General features: G+C 48.4%; 1 protein-coding gene across 3 annotated transcripts in view; it reads left to right on the top strand.

Moving 5' to 3' along the window:
- The first annotated feature begins 7,367 nt into the window (after positions 1-7,367).
- RPN2 (ribophorin II) overlaps positions 7,368-20,681 on the top strand; it is a 54,069-nt gene continuing 40,755 nt past the window's right edge. For all 3 annotated transcript variants that reach the window (XM_075528787.1, XM_075528786.1, XM_075528785.1), the window contains exons 1-2: positions 7,368-7,524; positions 12,713-12,900. In XM_075528787.1, coding sequence (XP_075384902.1) covers positions 7,512-7,524; positions 12,713-12,900 — 201 coding nt within the window. In that variant the 5' untranslated portion in view covers positions 7,368-7,511. The remainder of the gene's footprint in view (positions 7,525-12,712; positions 12,901-20,681) is intronic.

Below are 20,681 nucleotides of genomic sequence, written 5' to 3'. Positions count from 1 at the left end.
CAAGCCCAAATCAGACCTGCTGCCCCTGAGTTGACTACGACTCAATATGGAGCCCTGGTGGCACGGCGGAGTGGTTATGTGTTAGGCTGCTAACCTCAAGTAGCCAGTTCAAAATCACCTGTCATTCTACGGGAGAAAGATGAGGCTTTCTACTCCTGTAAAGAGTCAGAGCCCGGGAAACCCACAGAGGCAGTTCTATCCTGTTGTACAGAGTCACTAGGAGTCGGAATCAATTTGAAGCAGGGTTTTTATTATTCTTATTCTTTGCGCTGTGACCCTATATAGGATTTCCAAGGCTGTGAATCTTTATGGGAGCAGACAGCCTCCTATTTTTACCAAGGAGCAGTTGGTGGGTTTGAACTGCTAACTTTGAGGAAGGTCCTCAACAAGATGTATTGACACAGTGACTGCAACAATGGGCTCAAACATGGAAACAATTGTGAGGATGGCACGGGACCGGATAGTGTTTCTTTCTGTTGTGCCTGGGGTTGCTATGGGTCAGAACCGACTTGATGGCATCTAACAACAATGACAACCACCACCTAAGGGACCACATTGGTCCTGCCCATTGTTGTACAGCTAGCAACTGGTGTTCAATTAATGTCTGCAGAATAAATGAAAGATGCTAATTCTGCAGCCCAATCCAGGTCCCACCTTCTGTGTGAAGTCTTTCAACTCTGTACCTCTAGAATAGTGTATCGGATCTTACTTTGCCAACTGTATTGCAAGGTCTCAAAGTCTTTGTCAGAGTCAAGCCAAGGGCTGGTCCTCTGGCAAGTACAAAATCAATACCTCTTAGCTTAACTTGGAGAGAGACCCCCCCACCCCCTGCTTTCTTCTTGTCCTTCCCCCATGGTCACCTGTGAGTTCAAGACTACTTGGGACTTTTTTAACATCCTCTAAGCCGCTCAGCTGCAAATCTACACTTTCTGAGTCATAGTCCGAAGCACAAGGGATCACTACTTCCTCCCGACTGTAGATCCTAGGAAATGAAAATGGCATTAGGAAAAGTACAGTTGATTTCTGTCCAGGATCACTCCCCTCCCCCTGCCCCCCAAATAGTCTTCCTCTGCTTTCTGCACCAGACTCACTGAGGCCTAGGCTAAGCTTGGCCACATTTCTTTTTTATTATTTAAGCAGGTTGCAGGAATAGGCCTGATCTTAATTCACCTTTTCCCTTTTTGATGACAAAATAAATACCATTAGGAAATGACTCACACATGCAAGAAGGCTTCACAAAGTTCATGAAAAGAGTTCATCATCTTTTAAATCCATGAACTTCATTACATTCTCCTGATGCTGATTTAGAAAGAAAACCACCACATCCCATTCAGTTAAAGCAAGCTACAGAATAAGGTATTCAGGGTGACACCATGTCACCATGTGATACCCAGAAGCATTCTGAATGGAGATACACCAAGATCATGATGGGGGGAGGGGGAGAAGGCGGAGAACCTGTAGAGAGAGGAGCAACATGGCGTGAAAGGGGCAAGGTGACACCAGCCAACGGACTTTAACTTTATCGAGAACGATTTACCTTCAGGAAGAATTGATTTCAGTACTAGTTACGTAACTTTAAAAAAACGAACATCTTTTTTATTTTGTTCCAGAACACGCACAGTAGAACACATACCGATGCAACAGTTTTGACACACAATTCAGTGACATCGGTGACAAGTCTTCAAGCTGTGCAGCCTTCATTCTAGGCTCATTAGCATAAGAAGGGGCTTCAAAATGGTCAAGAAAAATGGAAAGAAAAGACTGACACATAAATTTTGTTTCTCAGGATCAGCTCCATCTAGTTCAAAGCACCTTTGTTAAGTGATGGCACTGCGCGTTTTGTCCATCCGTAAAGAACTGGAAGGTCCTGGGAATTGAACATGCTATAATGCAGTCTTCTTTACTAATAGTAATTGCAGAGAAATGGGTAGCCTTCAAAGATAGTTTAAGATTAAGAAACAAAAGGAAGTTACAATGAGCCAAAGAGGCTGTAAGGTAGATGCCTACGGATTTCCATGTGCAATGGAGAGGAATGGAATTATTTTTCTCTCAAAGTTCTCATTAGAAATCAACTTGGCCATATCAAAGAACAAAAAATCATATCATTGTAAACGTGGGTGAGTGCAGAGTGGAGACTCAAAGCCCATCGGTAGGCAACCCGACACCCCTGTACTGAAGGGTTGTGGGGAGGAGATGAGCCAGTCAGGGTGCCGGGTAGCAACGATGAAACATATAACTTTCCTCTAGTTCTTAAATGTTTCCTCCTCCCCACTATCATGATCCCAATTCTACCTTACAAATCTGGCTAGACCAGAGGATGTACGTTGGTACAGATAGCAATGGGAAACACAGGGACTACAGGACAGATGACTCCTTCAGGACCAGTGGTGAGAGTGGCGATGTCTGGAGGGTGGAGGGAATGTGGGGTAGAAAGGGGGAACTGATTACAAGACTCTACGTACAGCCTCCTCCCTGGGGGATGGACAGCAGAGAAGAGGGCACGGTAGACGTCTGACAGTGTAACATATGACAAAATAATAATAATTTATGAATGATGAAGGGTTCATGAGGGAGGAGGGATGGGAGGGAGGGGGGAAATGAGCAGTCGATATTAAGGGCTCAAGTAGAAGGCAAATGTTTTGAGAATGATGATGGCAACAAATGTACATATGTGCGCGACACAATGGATGGATGTATGGATTGTGATAAGAACTGTACGAGCCCCCAATAAAATTATTAAAAAAAAAAAAAAGAAATCATCTTGGCAGAAGCCCTGAATGCCGATCTTTAGTCACCAGAACAGTGAAAACATGTGTTCTTCACAAAGACATCCACTTTGTTAATTTGTTATAATAGCCTCATTTAACTGATTTAGAAAATTCCCTACAAATTCGACAATTGACTCATGTGAGACAGTATAAACCAGCTCTAGCACACAGAGAAGGTGTCTGGTTTTTTCTTACTGAATTGGGAGAGTTTGTTTTTTTTTAATCAATTCTACATCAGGACTCTTCAATAGAACTTTCTGTAATAATGGAAAGGCTTTATAATTCTGTGCTGTGATATGCGCTGTCATATGGGGATATTGAGCACTTGAAATATGGCTAGGACAACCAAGGAACAGAATTTCAAGTGTAATGTTAAGTAATATTTAAATTTAAGCATCCAGATAAGACTGGTGGTTGCCATATTGAATACAGCAGTTCTTGCTGTGCGGTGCCATCAAGATGGGATGGATGTGTAGCCACCCAATGTACAGCAGGACAAAACACTGCCTGATCCTCTAACTTCCTCACAAATTGTTCTTATGTCTCAGCAATGGTTGCAGTCTCTGTATCAATCCCTCTCCTTCTGGATCTTCCTCTTGTTCACTGCCCCTCTATTTCACCAGATATGATTTCCTTCTCCAGAGATTGGTCTCTCTTGCCATTACATGACAAAGTCTTGCCATCGTTGCTTTAGGGGCATTCTGGCCGTACTTCTTCCAAAACAGATGTGTTTGTTCATTTGTCAGTCCACAGTATTTTCAGTATTCTTCTCTAGCACCAGAATTCAAAGGCATCGACTCTTCTTTGTCTTCCATACTCAGTGTCCAACTTTCACATGCCTATCAGGTGACTAGAAATACCACGGGTTAGGTCAGGTACACCTTAGTCCTCAAAGTAACGTCCTTGCTTTTCAGTACGTTAGAGAGGTCTGTGCGGCAGATTTGCTCAGTGCAAGGCCTCGCTTGATCTCTTGACTGCTGCTTCCACGAGCACTGATTGAACATCTAAGTCAGATGAAATTCTTGACAACTTCAGTCTTTCCTACATTTATCATGATGTCACCCATTGGTCCAGTGTGAGGAGTCTGGTTGTCTTTCAATTGACTTGTAATCCACACCGAAGGTTTCAGACCTTGATCTTCAGCAGCAAGTGCTTCAAGTGCTCCTCACGTTCAGCAGACAAGGTTGCGTCATCTGCATATGGCAGCTTGTGAATAAGTCTTCCTCCAATCCTGGTGCCACATTCTTCTTTGTATAATCCAGGTTCTCTGATGATTTGCTCAGCAGATAGACGGAATAAGTATGGTGAGAGGATACAACCCTGCCACACACTTTTCCTGATCTTTAAACCGTGGAGTAGTCCTTTGGTCTGTTTGCATGACTGACATGTACAAGTTCTGCATCAAGCACAATGAAATGTTCTGGAATTTACATTTTTCTCAAGGCTATCCGTAGATTGTCGTGATCCACACAGATGAATACCTTTGCACAGTCAACACAAGTAAACATCTTTCTGGTGTTTTCTGCTTTCAGCCAAGATCCACAAGCAATAATTTCCCTTGCTCCATGTCCTCTTCTGAACCTGGCCTGAAGCTTTAGCAGTTCCCTGCCACTGTACTGCCATAACTGCTATGAAGATCAATGTACTGATGTTCAGTAAAATATTACTTACCAGGGATATCAAGGTTATTGTTCTGTAATTGGAGAATTCTGTTGGAATTTCTTTGGAATGAATTATTCTAGAATGGATACAAATAGGGATCTCTTCCAGTCAGCTGGCTAGGTAACCATCTTCCACAGTTCCTAGCACAGAAGAGTGAGCGCTTCCAGGGCTTCATCAGCCTGTTGAAGCATTTCAGTTGGTCTTCTATCAATTCCTGGAGTCTCGTTTTTGGCTAATGCGTTCGGTGCAGCTAGAACTTCTTCCTTCAGTACGACTAGTTCTTGATCACATGCTACCTCTTCAAACGGTTGGATGTCCGCTTTCTTTATGATACGGTGACTCTGTGCACTCATTCCATTTTTTGGATGCTTTCTGCATCAAAGCTTGAACTTTTCTTGAGTTCTTTCAATTTAAGATATGCTGAGTGTGTTCTTCCTTTTTCATATTCTAACTCTAAGTTTATTATGAGTACATACAATTCTTGAGCTGCCCTTTGACATTTTCTGTTCACTCTTTGACTTCATCATTGCTTCTGTGTGCCTTAGCTACTCTGCAATTAAGAGCAAGTTTGAGTCTTCTGACATCCATTGTGATCTTTTCTTTATTCCCTTTTTAATGGCCTTTTGTTTGCTTCATGGATGATGTTCTTGATGTCATCCTACAGCTCATTTGTTCTTCTGATGTTAGTGCTTAATGCGGCAAACCTGTTCGTGGGATGTTCTAGAAACTCAGGTGAGATACACTCCAGGTGGTAGTTGGGCTCTACTGGACTCACTTTTCTTTTCTTCAGCTTCAATCTGAACACAGATGAGCATTTGCTGCTCGGTTCCACAGCTGGATCCTGGCCTGGGTTTAACTGGTGGTACTGAACTTCTCCAATGTCTCTTCCCACAGAGGTAGTCAATTTGATTTCCGTGTATTTCATCTGGAGAAGCCCATGTGTACAGTGACGTTTGTGTTGTTGAAAAAAAGATAATTGCTATGAAGAAGTCATTCATCTTGCAAAATTACATCATGTAATCGCCAGCTGAAATTCTATCACCAAGACTATATTTTCCAACTAATGATCATCCCTCTTTGTTTCCAACTTTTGTATTCTAATCACCAATAATTATCAAATGCATCATGAGTGTATGTTTGATCAATTTCATACTGAAGAGGCTGGTAGGGTTCTTTGCATGTGGTTAAATATTCTTGGTATGTGGCTAGATCGTGAAATGCCCTTTTCTATGATGCAATATCTACCGTTCCTCTCGAATACATCATCCCAGGCATAGTAACCATAGGATTTTCTAACTCAAAGTGGCCGATACCAGTCCATTTCAGCTCACAAACAGCTAGAAGGCTGGTGTTTCTGCTTTCCTATTTCATTTTGACAACTTTCAATTTTCCTAGATACAAACTTCATACAGTCCGAGTTTCAATGATCAATTGATGTTTGCAGCTGTTTCTTCTCGTGCTCCATCAGCCAATGAGGGTCCTGAAGGCTTTCCTCCCTCAGGTTTTCCTCCATCCACATCATCAGGATCAACTCTAAGAAGGCAGCTCTTCATCTGTCATAATGTGAGTGCCTTCCCACCTGAGGGGCTCATCTTCGGGCTCTGTCTCCCACAATCTTCTGGTATTTGAAATACCAGTGACATAGCTTCCAGCATCACAGTAACACACAAGCCACCATAGTAGACAAACTGACAGGCAAGTGGTGAGCTGGCAGTTCTAGACATAAAGAATGATCGCTTCAGTCTTGGGGATACAATTATGTTAACAAGAGTTATCACTAGATTGGGTATAATTTATCTTGTATATGTTCATAATCGTTAAAGGCACGCAGATTGTGAAGCCAGACTACCTAGATAATTTTTCTTTAATAACTGTGTATACTTCCTAGAGTGTCACCATGTGCTGAACCGACTGACCGGCATATTCCTCACAGGCAGGTGCTAAGGGGTAAATGAGGTAATATATGTAGAGCTTACGTGCAGCGATATTGTATAGGTTCAATTCTTGGGGGTTGGTATTACTACTATGTGTTTGGGCCGGGTCTGGTCTGTCAGTCTCTTCCCCCACATTCCAAGAAGCTGGTCTGTGAAAGACTCAAGACTGCGCTGCAGCATCAGGAGCAAGCCTCCCTTCTCCTTATCAGCGGAGCAAGCACCATCAGCTTTCTTCACCTCGTTTGCATCCTTCCCTGACCCAAATCCTCCAGATATCTCACCACCCCATCGACAGGTGCGACTTCCCTCACCTAACTCCTTATGGGTCCTGAAACCCGCCCGGGAGCTCAGGATGCTCGCGTCGCTTTCTCAGCTCTCCCTTCCCTCCCGGGAGTTCGTTCCCTGCCCTAACACAGCCGCTCTTAACTCCACGTTCCTCGTCTTAACTCTACCTTCGTTCCGTGTCTGTTTTTACCTCTCACTATTGAGTGCATTTCCATTTTGGAGCCTGTTACTTCGTTAAATGGGACCAATAATTTCCAATTTTTGTGAGTTCACAGAAAAGCTAGCTAAAACGCCACCCAGCGATCAGTACTGAGCAACCGAAACTGATACGTAAGGAAATTGCCTTTTTTCTGGTTTGAAATGGGAAAAAAAAAATTTTTTTTCCCCTTCAACTGTTCACTTGTCTTCCTACAGAGCCCTTTCTTTAAAATCCGCCGGGCTGAAAAGCGACGCGTGAGTGACAGCTCGAGGGACCAACCAGTGAGACCGCAGTGGGACCGGCCAATCAGGCGAGGCCCCGTTTCGGGTCTTCCTGGAGGCGCTGTCCAATCACGTGCCGGCACGCCCGGACTGGGACCGTTGCGAAGTGGCCGGTTCCACGCGGGTCGGGGCGCGGGGGGGGCGTGGACCTGCTCACAGGGGCCCCAGGGTCCTTCGCGCTCCAAACTTGGAATTGGGGCCGCGGCTGCCGTGTGGGGGGGCAGCCCCGTGGGACCGCGGCGACCGACCTGTGTCTGGAGCCCATCCTGTCACACGGAGCCTGCCGCGCGTCCCGGGCGTCCCCTGCGGCGCGGTCTGGGAACCACTTTCCCGAGCGGAAGTCGATCTGCCGCGCAGGCCCTGGTGGGAGCAGCTCGGAGGAATGGCGCCGCCGGGTGAGGCGTTGCGCATGGCTTAACGACGGGGCCCCGCGGCCGGCACGCTTTGGAGAGTGGGCGGTGGCCCGCGGAAAGCCAGGGCCAGCCGCTCGGGGGGCGGCCAGGCGGGATACCCTTCCCCTACGGGACAGGGGCATGGGCTCTGGCCTTTGGGGTCGCGGGTCCGTGTGCGGGCCGGCGACCCGGCGAGAGTGCGCGCCAGGACGGCAGGGGGGCTTGGGGGGCTCGCAGCGCGGGCCTACGGGTCCCTGCGAGGGCCAGCTCGAGGGTGGGGGTGCTCGCGAGGGGCTGCCGCCGCCGGCCATCACGGCCTGCCTGCGGCCATTCATTTAACTGGCTCGGGGGAGCGCCGACTACCCGGGACGTGGTTCCTTGCACATCCTTACCTCTGAGCCCAACGCTCCTCGTTTGGAAAGGGGGCAAGAAACCGCTTGACTGCTAGCTTAGACCACAGGTTCAGAAGGTGCTCTCTGCTTTCCAAGTCTGTAGTCCGTCCGGCATGGGTTAGGCGGCGGGCGCAAGTTGCATCTCATCTGCAAAATGGGCTGGTCACTTTATCTGCCTTCAGAGTTAGAGTGAGGATTGGGTGAGAAGATGAATTCCCGTGCTGAATTTAGAACAGTTCGTGGTACTCAGTGAGCCCTCTGTTAAGTTAGCTGTTGTGCCTGCCCTCCCTGCATGATGCTTACTGAGCAGGCCTTGTACTCTCACTGCATCAGCAGGTGTGTGCTGCTCCTATTTGACAGGTGAGGCCATGCAAGCCCAGAGATGCGAAGTGACTTGCCCAAGGTAATAGCGAGTTAGTCAGCGGCTTGTTAGTCAAGGGTAGGATCAATTATACTGAAAAACAAAAGCAAAACTTTCACTGCCGTTGAGGCAATTCCAACTCTGCGACCCACCTTCTAGCAAGGAGCAAAATTGCCCCTATGGGTTAACGAGACTATAACTCTTTACAGTTGTAGAAAGCCTCGTCTTTCTCCTGTGGAGTCCTTGATGGTTTCAAACTACTGACCTTGTGGTTAGCAGCCCAACAGACGTTGGATCCAAACTGCCAGCAATTTCATTCCCAAGTAGTTCTGTAACTTAGAGCAAGTAACTACTTCAAAGCGTCAGTTTTTTTAGTCTGTAAAATGTAGAAAATATCCACCTCATTTGTATGTTGTGATGTTTTAGCGATTCTACATACAGCATGTTTGGCATAGTATGAGACATAGCTCATAGATGCTAGATGCTCAAGGTTAGCTCCATTTCTCACAAAAAAATGTTACTGTTAAGGCTAGGTAGGAAGATTAGGTTTCTGTCATGCATAGTGTGCTAAGTGAGTTTACTTTCTAGCTGAGAAAGTGCTTGTCATTAGATCTTAATATATTGGATACATGTCTGTATAATACACACCGGTGTACATACAGCACGAGTAAGTTGACTCATTTTTGATATCATTCTATCCACTAGCAAAGCTGATTGATATCGTTTGGATTCTGGCCACTTCTCCCCACCTCCACTACTTAAATGCTGGTTTGGACCACTATCATGTGTTGACTTGGGTTGTGCCAGTAGTCTTTTTAACTGGTACCTGCTTTCTGTCTTTGCTCCGATAGAATCTGTTCTCAACACTCTCTCTAAAAACTCCATGTCATGGCACCTGTTTCGACTCGGAGTCACCCAATTAAAAACTCAACACTCACCACTATCAAGTTGTCCCTGACCCCTAGCGACCCTGTAGGACAGGACAGAACTGCCTCTTGGAGTTTCTGAGACTGCTACTCTTTAGGGGAGTAGAGCCTCATCTTAATCCTGTAGGAGTGCCTGGTGGATTTGACCTGCTGGCCTAGGGGTCAGCCCAGTGTATAACCACTAGGACCAGGTAAAACAGCCTCCTTGACTTTCCGAGACTGTAACTCACCCTCTCTCTCTCTCTCTCTAATGATTTTCTCACTTTATCTGTGGGGCTTGGTCAATGAACCCTAGGACCACAGGGAGCATGATGCCAGGGCCCACAAGACTTTAAAAAAAAATCATTTTATTGGGGGCTCGTACAATTCTTATCACTATCCATCCATCCATCCATTGTGTCAAGCACTTGTGTACATTTGTTGCCATCATCATTCTCAAAACATTTGCCTTCTACTTGAGCCTTTAATATCGACTGCTCATTTTCCCCCTCCCCCCTACCTCATGAACCCTTCATAATTCGTAAATTATTATTTGATCATATATTACACTGTCCGATGTCTCCCCCACCCTCTTCTCTGCTGTCCACCCTCCAGTCAGAGACTAACTCTTTACAGAAGTAGAAAACCTCATCTTTTTCTATGAAACAGCTCATAGTTTGAGCTGCTGACCTTGAGGTTAACAGCCCAACAAGTAACCAGTGGGCCACCAGGGCTCTGTGTACTCAATACAGCACTGTTAAATGTAAGTCAGAATCACTTCTGCTCAAAACCCTCCAGTGAGTGCCTGCTGTCTTGCTCAGTTAAAGCCGAAGTTCCTTCAGTAGTCTACCAGGCCCTTGGACTTGACCTTTACTCCTTCTGTGTCTCCCACCTCTCAGCCCTTGCTCACACTCCTCTAGCCAGACTGCTGTGTTCCTATGACCAGAAAGCACTGTGCACATCCTGACGTGGTTCCTCTTCCTCGGGAGACTTCCCTTGCAGCTGTGCTCGTGAGTTGGTCTTAGAGAGGCCTTCACAGACCATATTTCCGATCGCAGCCTCCCAGATTATATTTCTGTGCTTCATTTTTCTCTGTACCGCTCTTCTCTTTTAACCAAATCAGTGTGGTTTCTTCATTATTTTATGTCCCGTCTTTCCCCACGAGAGTGTAAGCTTCATGAAAGCTGGGCTTTTGTTGTGTTTCCTGCTGTTACCTTTTTAACACCTGAAATCATGTCTGGCACATGGTGGCTTTCCTTAAGTACATGATAAATGAGCACATTATAGATTCCTTTCTCTTTATTTTTTAGAGTTCTCACTTTAGATTTAACATACACAAGGTCTTAGATGGAAACCATCTTCAGAGAAGCTGATCGATACTCTGTGTTAGCTCGTAATGGGGGAATTCCACTCTGTAACATTCTCTTAAAAAGAATAGAGTGGACTCTCCACAGTTAGACTTTGGCTCCAGGCCAGCATTGGCTGGTCCTCAACATCTTTATTTGTAAAACAGAGACAGGAATGCCTTTTTTAAAGCGGTCCTGTTAGGAGCGTTGTGGTTATATGGCTGCTAACTGCAAGGCCCACAGTTCAAAACCACCAGACGCACCTCAGGAGAAAGATGAAACTTTCTTCTCTCCTTAAGATTTACAGCCTCGGAAACCCACAGAGCTGTTCTGCCCTGTCCTGTAGAGTCACTTTGGGTCAGCATTGACCCGATGGCAGTGAGTTCTTGTGTGGTTGTTAATCTTCATGGAGGAAGACCCCTGGTGGTGTAGTGGCTATGCCTTGCACAGCGATCCCCAAGGTCAGCGGTTCAAACCACCAGCCAGCTCCTTGGGAGAAAGAGTGCTTTCTGTTCCTGTATAGAGAGCTATGGTCTCAGAAACCCACAGGGGCAGTGAGTGCTACCTTGTCCTATAGGCTTTGACTTGGTCGCAGTGAGCTGGGTTTGTCCTCATGGAGCGTACAGCGCAGCAGAGGAGAGGGAGAAAAGTAAGGGCGCTGGGTTTGGCTGTAACTACAGCCATAGCCGTGGTCCTAGGACTGGTGGCTTAGAGCCCTGGTGGCGTAGTGAGCTGTGCACTGAGCTGCTGACCCCAGGTCAGTGGTTTGAACCCACCCCCCCAGCGGTCCCAAAGGTGAGGGTGTCTGCTCCCCTGAAGATTTAAAGTCTCGGGAGCCCAGAGGGACAGTTCTGATCTGTCCTGTAGGGTCGCTCTGGGTTGGAACTGACTTGATGACAGCGAGTGAGAAGTAGTAGCTTGTATTTCATAGCGCTTGCCTTTCTTGAGTCACTTCTGTAACCCTCACAACAACTCTCTGGTACATGAGCGGGGTCATTATCCCGCTTTGCCCTTGAGGAAACCTAGGCCAGGGCTGGCAGACTAACTTGGCCATGGCCACATTGTTAGACTGGGCAGAGGAGGGTCTGCAGTGGGCTCCAGAGCTGTGTTCTTGAAGAACGCTGTGATATTGGGAACGAATCCAACAGGGCTTCGTACAAGAGAGGTGCTTGAGCTGAAACGTGAAGGAGCAGGAACTAAGAAAAATCTGGTTGGGGGGGGTTGAGTCCATGCAGAAGTGCTGTGGAAGGACGACATGGTGAAGCTTCTGCAACGGTCAACCGCTGGAAGCGCTCAGGGCCCAGTGCTGCGCGGGCACAGGATCTCTCAGGAGCAAGAGCGGCTGCTTTCTCTTCGATTGAGGCTTTTCTCTTTGTTTTATTGTTGTCTTTTTTGGTTTCTGTATGTTTTTCAGCCTCTGAAATCCAGCATGGGTGAAGCTATAGAGGCAGTAACTGGATTACCGTTTATACTTGTGTATAAGCCGACCCAAATATCAGCCGAGGCACCTAATTTTACCGCAAAACTGCATTAAAGATGTGCTGGAAACCCCGGCTTATCCATGAGTGTATACAGTAGTGGTTTCTTGGAGGGAAAGTGAGCTACTGACAAGGAGTACAAGAAAAAGGAAAGGCTCGGAAATCGACTGTGGTGATGATGGTACAACCTGCCTAATAGGAGTGAACTGCTGAACTGTGTCATGTGTGGATGGTGTCCCAAGAAAACGGTTTTTATTCAAAGGGAAATTGTTTGCAAAATCAAGCAGTGACTGGCATAAAAACAATATGTGGCTAAGAAATGGAATATGGCTACTTAACAGAACAGAGGAGGCTAGAGAGCAACAGAGGGAAGGGCATGAGGAAGGAGTGGCTGAGAGGCAGCCAAGCCCGGGCTAAAGATCCTGTGTGTTCTCAGAGCCAGAGGGTCATGCATGTACATTTCACAGGTGAAAGGCTTGCTGGGTGTGTTTTTGAGGCGCGGAGGCTGTGGGGAGGACTGCCTTTCAGATCAATTAAGCCGGTTTCCACCTTTCCCCACGAGTTCACTACAGATTAAGGCTCCCCTGGGTCCTCTCCATCCTAACATCATTCCATCCTCAGATGCCACGGGGTCCCAGGGTCCACCATTGATGGATCAGGACTCTGATGAAGCGTGGCATGTAGTTATTAATAGCTGTTTCCCCCCAAGGTTCAAGCACTGCCTTCCTGTTGGCTCTGTTAGCCAGCACCCAGGCCTTGACGCCTACTCACTACCTCACCAAGCATGACGTGGAGAGACTGAAGGCCTCGCTGGACCGCCCATTCACAAATTTGGAATCTGCTTTCTATTCCATCGTGGGACTCCGCAGCCTTGGTGCCCAGGTGCCAGATGTCAAGGTAAGGCCCCTCCTGTCTTGGTGGCCCAGGTAATTCAGAAAGTCTTCTATCCCTTCCCCGTATTCCTTTTAGGGACTTCAAAATCCTCGCCCTCGTTTGAGGATAGCCAAGGCTCATCCGTCCACGATAACAAGTAATCATTTCCATGTGACAAGATTCTGTTTGGAAGTGCCGTGTGTGTGTGTGTGTGTGTGTGTGTGTGTGTGTGTGTGTAGGGCTGTTTCAGGAACCAGTGGAAGATAAAGAAAGGCAAGTCATGGATCCTCTAGAAACGTGGCCTGCCCTTCAAGGCTGAGTGCCCACTGCCACGTGTTCGCGTTGAGGGCTTTCTGCGAGTGATCAGTAAATAACAGAGCCGGTCAGGTGGGGGGCAGGGGCACACACATTTGTTAGGCAGTGACAGTCACTGCGCCAGACATTTTTGATAGACTTTTTGGACCTTTATTGAGGAAAATGCACCATGAGTCCAAGCTTACCTGGTTTGGAATAGGCATCAGTGAATTTTACATGTTAATCACTATTGTAACATGGTCATTTAGGGTACAAAATTGGCCTCTCATATATGGCTTGTGTTTGGGGGCTCTATTGCCATATAACAAATTAATAGAGTGGCTCAAGACCACCTTGGTTTATTAGCTCCACGTTCTGTGGGTCGGAAGTTGGGGCGGGCTTCCAAGGCTCCAGGGAGAATCGGCTTTGGCGCTCATTCGGGATGTTGGCACAGCCACACAACTGTAGGTCTAGTGGTTATCCACTGGGCTGAAACCACCAGCCACTGTGAGGGAGGAAGACAGGGCTTTCTGCCCTTGCTCACACGATCGGTTCCCAGACCGCCCTCGCAGTGCTGCCCAGTGATCCTCCCTGGCCCTCTCCTGTGTCCTGCCATTTGCTTTCTTTAAGTTCCTTGTCCGAGAAGAGTGGTGAGCATCCTGACCCGTTAGCTTGACTCTTGAGCATGCTCTGCTCATTCATTCAGCCTCGATTTACTGAGCACCCGTGTGCACCCAGTGGTGAGCCCGCCTTAATCACTGCTCTCAGAGAGCTTACAGTCTATGGAATAACAGTTAGCGCGAGGCAGCCATAACATGAAAGCCCCATACCAAGAACCATTACACCTTAGACTTCCTCTATCGGGAGCCTTGGAATCAGAGTTGACTCGGGGTAGGGAGTTTGTTTTTCCTTTTGTGGTGGTGGTGGTGGGTAAGCTTTGGAACCGCTAACCCCCAAGGTCAGCAGTTCAAACACACCGGCCACTCCAAGGGAGAAAGACGAGGCCCTCTGCCCTTGTAAAGATTTACAGCCTCAGGAACTCTACATAACGTCACTGAGTTAGGACTGGCTTGCTGCCATGGCTTTGGGGGTTTGCTGGCGTCCTGGAGTCCCTGGGTAGTGTAAACGGTCAATGCCTGCAGCTCATTGAAACATTGGGGGTTTGAGTCCATACAGAGGCACCTCAGGAGAAGGCTAGCTGGCCACTGCTGGAAAATCAGCCACTGCCAACCCTGTGGTGTTTATGGTGTCACCAGGAGCCGGGCGTTGGAACTAGAGAGTTGGCCTTTGGGCTGCGCTCTTTCCTGTAAGTAGTTGCTCTAGATACTACAAGATGCATCCTTAACTCAGCGCAGACCACTTGAATGAGTAGGAAGCTGCAAGACCCTGACAATGCACGTCAGGGTAACCAGACCTCCCGCTGTTCCTCTCGCACCTGCCTTGTAGCCGGTGACCAGCTGCCCTGCAGGCGTTGACCTCGTCTCTTGGTGCTGGGTGCCACCCAGCTGATTGCAGCTCATAGTTTTGTGACAGAGTCCAGCTGTGCCAGCGAGCCTCCTGGGCTGTAATGCTCAGGGAAGCCGGTCTCGCGGCGTATGTCACTACGAGCTGCTGGCCAGGTTTGAACTGCCAGCCTTGAGGTCCACCAAGCGTGGAGTTATTTTTTCATTTTATTAATAATGTTATTGGGGGCTCTTAACAAATCTTATGACGCTCCATCATTCAATTGTATTAAGCACACTTACATATAGGTTGCCATCAACATTTTCAAAACCTTTTCTTTCTACTTGAGCCCTTGGTATCAACTCCTCTTTCCCCCTCCCTCCCACCCTCATGAATCTTTGATCAATTGTATATTATTGTTGTCATTTCGTGTCTTACACTATCTGTTGTCTGCCTTCACCCACATTTCTGTTATTCGTCCCCCTGGGGGTGGGCTATATATCCAACCTTGTGATGGGTTCCTCCCCGGCCCACCCTACCCCCTTCCCCGTTCTCCCTCCCCTCATGATATCGCCACTCCCACTCCTGTTCCTGAGGGATTTATGTGTTCTGAATTCCATGTGTCGAGAGCTCTTACTATGCCAGTGAAACACGGAGTTCTTACCCGTTCTGCCCCCACGGGTTCCTGTTGTCTGTTCTTGATCTTTCATCTAAGTGAGGTCATGTGATATTTGCTGTTGTTGTTGTTGGGCCCATCGAGTCGCTTCCTACCCACAGCTGCCCTGTGCACAACAAGCGAAATGCTGCTCGGTCCTGCGCCATGCGCACGGTTGTTTCTGTGCCCGAGCACCTTGGCGCAGCCACTGTGTCAGTCCGTGTGCCATGCGGTTCGCTGCCCCTCCACCGTACCGAGCATGATGCCCTTCCCCGAGGACTGGCTTCTCCTGATCACAGCTCCAAAGTATGTGAGACAAGGTCTCGCTGCCCTTGCCGCAAAGGAGCACTCTGACCGCCCAGCACAGGTCGGTTTGTCCTACTAGCCGTCTGTGGTGCTGTCACTCCTCTCAGCACCACAGTGCACTTGCATCGAGCCTTCCGCGGTCTTTCTAATTCCATGTCCACCTTTTGCACGTGCACGAGGCACTTGACGGGAGCGGGGCTTGGGCCAGGCCCGCCTCAGCCCTCACAGTAACACCCTTGCTTGTCGGTACTCCAAAGGGTTGCAGCAGATTTGCCTACTGCAGTTTGCTTTTTGATCTCTTGACTGAGCATTGATTGTGGGTCCAAGAAGACAAAATTCTTGACAACGTCAGCCTTTCCATTTACCATGACGTCACCTATTGGTCCGGTTGTGAGCATTTTGGTCTCCTTTTTTCTTTTTCAAATAATCATTTTATTGGGGTGAATGTGGCCTTTACATTGAGTTGTAATCCGTACTGAAGACGGCGATCCTTGATCTTCACCATATAATGCTAACCCTGGTTTTCCACTCTGGCTCCTCTTCTCTGTGACACAGCAGTTCTGATGCCCACCTTGCCACGCATTGTAAAGCTAACAGTGAAATCACACTGTCCCCAGCCAGTGACTGACCCCCACGAGGCCCTTCGAATGGCAGCTACGATTGTCCTGATTCCTATGGAAAAGCTTGGTTTTCATTTCTCCTTTTTCCGGGTGAGGTTAGGGGATGCCTGGCGCAGATAGAGTAGCTATGGTGCCCTTGGAAATGATGCCTTGGGCCTCTGCCCTGCACTTCCTCGTGTCTGTAGAGGCCCTGGGGGAGACAACACAAGCTGGGAGACGGGTGGTGTGCAGCAATCTGACCAGTAGAGGTTGCAAACTGTAAGAGGTGGAAGGTAAGGGGGATTATCAGACTAATGTTAAAGTTTGGCAGATCTGATCGCGGGGTAAGAGGTTTCTTGTGTTTGTGGCGCCATGGGTTTCAGTCGTTGGGGGTAGAAGTGTATTTGTTGGCTGGGGCTGCTGAAACAATCACCACAAACTGAGTGGTTGGAAACAGCAGACACGGCTATCACAGTTCTGCTCTTTCTGCAAGCTCTAGGGAAGAATCCGTCCTTGCCTCTCCCTCGCTGCCAGTGGCTCCCAGCCATCGTGGTGCTCCTTGGTCACTCCAGTCCCTGCCTCTGTCTCTACGTGGCCTTCTTCCCTCTGAGTGTACTCTGTGTGTCCTCTTCTCTTCTTCTAAGAACATGGGACTTAGGGCCCACTCTGTAATCCCATAAAATGAGCCTGGTGGCATAGCGGGTTCCAAGTTGGGCTACTGACCACATAAGGTCAGCAGTTTAAACCCATCAGCCACTTGTTCAAGAAAGATGAGGCTTTCTGCTCCCGTAAAGATTTAGATAGCCTCGGAAACCCAGAGCGACAGTGCTGCCTGTCTGCTAGGGTCGCTATGGGTTGAAATGGACTCCGTGGCCGTGTGTTAGGTGTGCTAATCCCATTGGGCCTCCTCTTACCTGTTAATACCTGCAAAGGCATTCTCTCTGCATAAGGTTGTAGGCTGAGGTTCTGGCTGGACATGGATGGGGTGGGGAGGGCTTACTCTTGGACCCCAACTGGCGTCACAGAAGAATGAGACATTCACTTAGGTTCCGTCCATAAAAGGGGCCTTTGAAAAGTTTGTGGGAAATGGAATTGAAAGACAAAAGAGCTGGAGCCCTGGTGGTGCAGTGGTCGTGCGTTGGGCTCCTGACCACAGGGTCGGTTTGTCGTGCTGTGCGGGGATGCTGGGATGCCGTTGGTATCTGAAATACCAGCAGGGCCCCCAACGTGAACGGGTCAGTGGAGCTTCCAGACTTCCAACAGATGATGAAAAAGGAAAGAGCCAGTGAGAACTTTATGAAGAGCAGCAGAACACTGTGGGTTACACATGTGGCTGCCAACCTCAGGGTCAGCAGTTCAAAGCTCCCACTCACTCCTCGGGTTACATTCTCGGAAATCAGGGGCAGTTCTACCCTCTCCTTTAGGGTCTGTATGAGTTGACACTGCCTCTCTGGCACGGGAGGGGACAAGTTAACAACATTAGTCCTCAGTGCCTTGTGATGGACATTTGGGAGCAGATAATGCAGCCTTTGGAGTTCCCGGATGGCACCAAAGGTTAATGAGCTCCTTGGCTAGCCAAAAAGAAGCTTGAGTCTTCCCAGAGGCACTTCCCAAGAAAGGCCTGGCAATCTACATGTGGACCAATCAGCCCCGTGGACACGTTTCACCTCACACAGGTGGTGCCACCATGAACCAGCATCCACTTGTCGGCAACTGGTGTTCAAAAAGATGATTATGCGGAGCCATCCATTGGGAAGCCGAGTCTGGCACCTGGGTGTGCACTGGAATTGGCTGGCGGAAGCCTGAGTGCCGACTGGGCTCACGCCAAGTCCAGAGCACATCTCCTGAGCTCTCTGCTGCTGCCAGGGCTGGGCTCTCAGCACAGTGAGCACCGAAGCCTCAGAGAGCTGGTGCAGCACCCCAGTAGCAGGATGCGAGCCTGCGCCTCCATGCAGTGCAGATCATTTGCTTTCCCTGGAGCGCTGGGGTTGGTCAAGCCAGGCTCTGAGGCAGTCTGTCTGGATTTGAATTCCGTCTCCCCAGTTAATCGCTGAGTGACTTTGGACAAGTTACCCACCTTCCTTCAAAATGTCGCAAGTTTTCTTGCCTATCTGTAAATTAAAGAGATTAAGAAAGAGGGCCTCCGGGCAGGATCGTTTGGGGATTAAATTTGAAATGCACGTACAGCTAAACCCGTTCTGCAGACTTTCCCCCGAACACGGCTTTCTTTTGGTTGGGTTCGTTTTGTGTCGAGCGTTGTCGTTTCAGATCCACACAGCAGACTAGGCTCCTCTTGGGCTATTTTTGTACAGGCGATTGGAGGCTATTTGGTTTCATAGAGTTGCTTGTTTGAAAGGAATTCGGTAGTCCCAGAGTAGGGTCTGTGATTAGCTGAATGGGAGCGTGAGGGGGTAGTTTTGATTCACGTCTAATAGAGTATCTCTAAGGTCCTAGCCCTGCACTGCTCGCCAAAGTAGACCTGAAAGCGTTTTATGGAGTCTATGGTGCCAATTGTGTCTGGCACCTTTTATGTGCTCAAAAAGGGGCAGTAATGACCGGAACATCACTTTGTGGGCTGGGTGCTGTCCTTCCGCCGTTGGAGCACTAGATGGCGCCAAAGCACACTTGTTTGCCCACCTTCTCCTGAGAGGACTCCTTAATAGATTGGTTTGTCCCTGGGGGACGGACAACAGAAAAGTGGGTGAAGGGAGACGTCGGACAGTGCTTAGACATGACAAAATAATAATAATATATATATTATCAAGGGTTCATGGGGGGAGGGAGGGGAAAAATGAGGAGCTGATACCAAGGGCTCAAGTAGAAGCAAATGTTTTGAGAATGATGCAACAAATGTACACATGTGCTTGACACGATGGATGGATGGATGGATGGATGGATTGTGATAAGAGTTGTACCAGCCCCCGATAAAATGATTTAAAAAAATAGATTTGATTTGTTTCCCATTCCAGATCCCTAATTTATTCAGGGGAAGTGTTTTGTTTCTTCCCTTTTCTTTCCCTCTGGCTTCTTTCAGTCTCAAGTTTAACCTCATTTGTCGAAAGACCCATTTTGTAATTTTATTCATAAAGTGGAAATGATATTTTTGTGTTAAAGTAACAGTAAAACACCAGATAACAACAGCATGCTGCAGAATTAGTGAAAAACCACACTCCACTGTATGGCCCGCCTTGTCCGATTCTGCCCCCCCCACCCCCAAGTGCCCACTTGTGGCAAAATACACACGAGATTTACCATTTGAACCATTTGAAAATGCGCGGTCGACGTACTCAGTGCATCCACGGGGGTGTGCGGCCAGCACCACCAGCTCATTCCAGAAGTCTCTCGCCCATTCAGAAGCACACACTGGTCCCTGCGTTTCTTAGCTTGTCATTTTCAGTTGCTGGATTCTTTCCACAGGTTAGCAATTAGCTAATCTCTCTGAGAGTTGCGTTGCATGCCTACTCTGTGCTAGACCCTCAGACCTGCTGAGAGCAGGCCACAGTCGGCTGGTAAAATTCTGGGTGGAGGGGAGGAGCCCCCATGGCAGGGTGGGTTACACATTGGGCTGCTAACGAGGGCTCTCCAGTGCAGGACCAGCAGTTACTCCACAGGGCGAAGACGAGGCTTTCTGCCCATCAAGACTGGCAGCCTCAGAGACCCGCCAAGGCCGTGCTGTCCTGTCCTGTCGGGTCGCTGAGAGACAGAATGAACTAGCGTGCGGCGCGTGTGATTTAGTTAGAGATGTTGGCAGAGCAGGTGTGGAGAGGGAGGGCAGGGAAAACATGTTCTGCTGTGTCAGAAACGTAGGAACTTGTTCTGAGTCTAGCAGGTTTCCACGAGAGAGGGGAGGAGGGAGGGAGGGAGAGTTGGAAATCTGTATAGAAAACACACCCACCTCAACCATCTGTGCAGGTACAGTCCCGTGACCCTGATGGCATTCTTCAAGTTACACACCCACGTCTGTGCTCTCCTCTCAAAAGCCATTCTACCAACCCTAGCACAAGCTTCAGCCCCCAGGGAAAACGCCCTCCCTTCTACCCTCAAGCCCGATGACTACTACTAATCTTTAGCGTCTGGACACTGGCTGGTTTCCCCGAAGAGATCACACTTGAGCGTTGTCCTTTTGTGACTGGTGTGTTGGACGCAGCCTGCCTTCCGGGTTCACCCCTCCTGGCTTACATCGAGACTGTCTCTTTGTGGCGGATCAGAACGTGTGGTTGGGCTGGCTGTTCACCAAGGGTTTGGCAGCAAATAACATAGTGACACAGTAAACAGGTGCCGTGCCTGAGCCGGGAGTCCAGGTGTAGAAACGGCCCTTCGGCCCTTTGCGATGTCTTGAGGCGTGCCTTTGGAGACATCTAAACGGAGCCCTCAGGACAGTTGGGATCAGCGGAGACTCTGCCACTTAGACTTTGTCTCCTTCATCAGGCTACCTGCCAACTTGACTCCTCGGTTTCATTACGTGGGGCTGGTAGTAGCTCCCACGGGTCCCTGGGTTCATTACGAGG

Source organism: Tenrec ecaudatus, chromosome 12, assembly GCF_050624435.1.
Source record: "Tenrec ecaudatus isolate mTenEca1 chromosome 12, mTenEca1.hap1, whole genome shotgun sequence".
NCBI classification, from domain to species: Eukaryota; Metazoa; Chordata; class Mammalia; order Afrosoricida; family Tenrecidae; genus Tenrec; species Tenrec ecaudatus.
The sequence above is the reverse complement of the archived record's forward strand: the minus strand, read 5'-3'. Positions and strand labels throughout refer to the sequence as shown.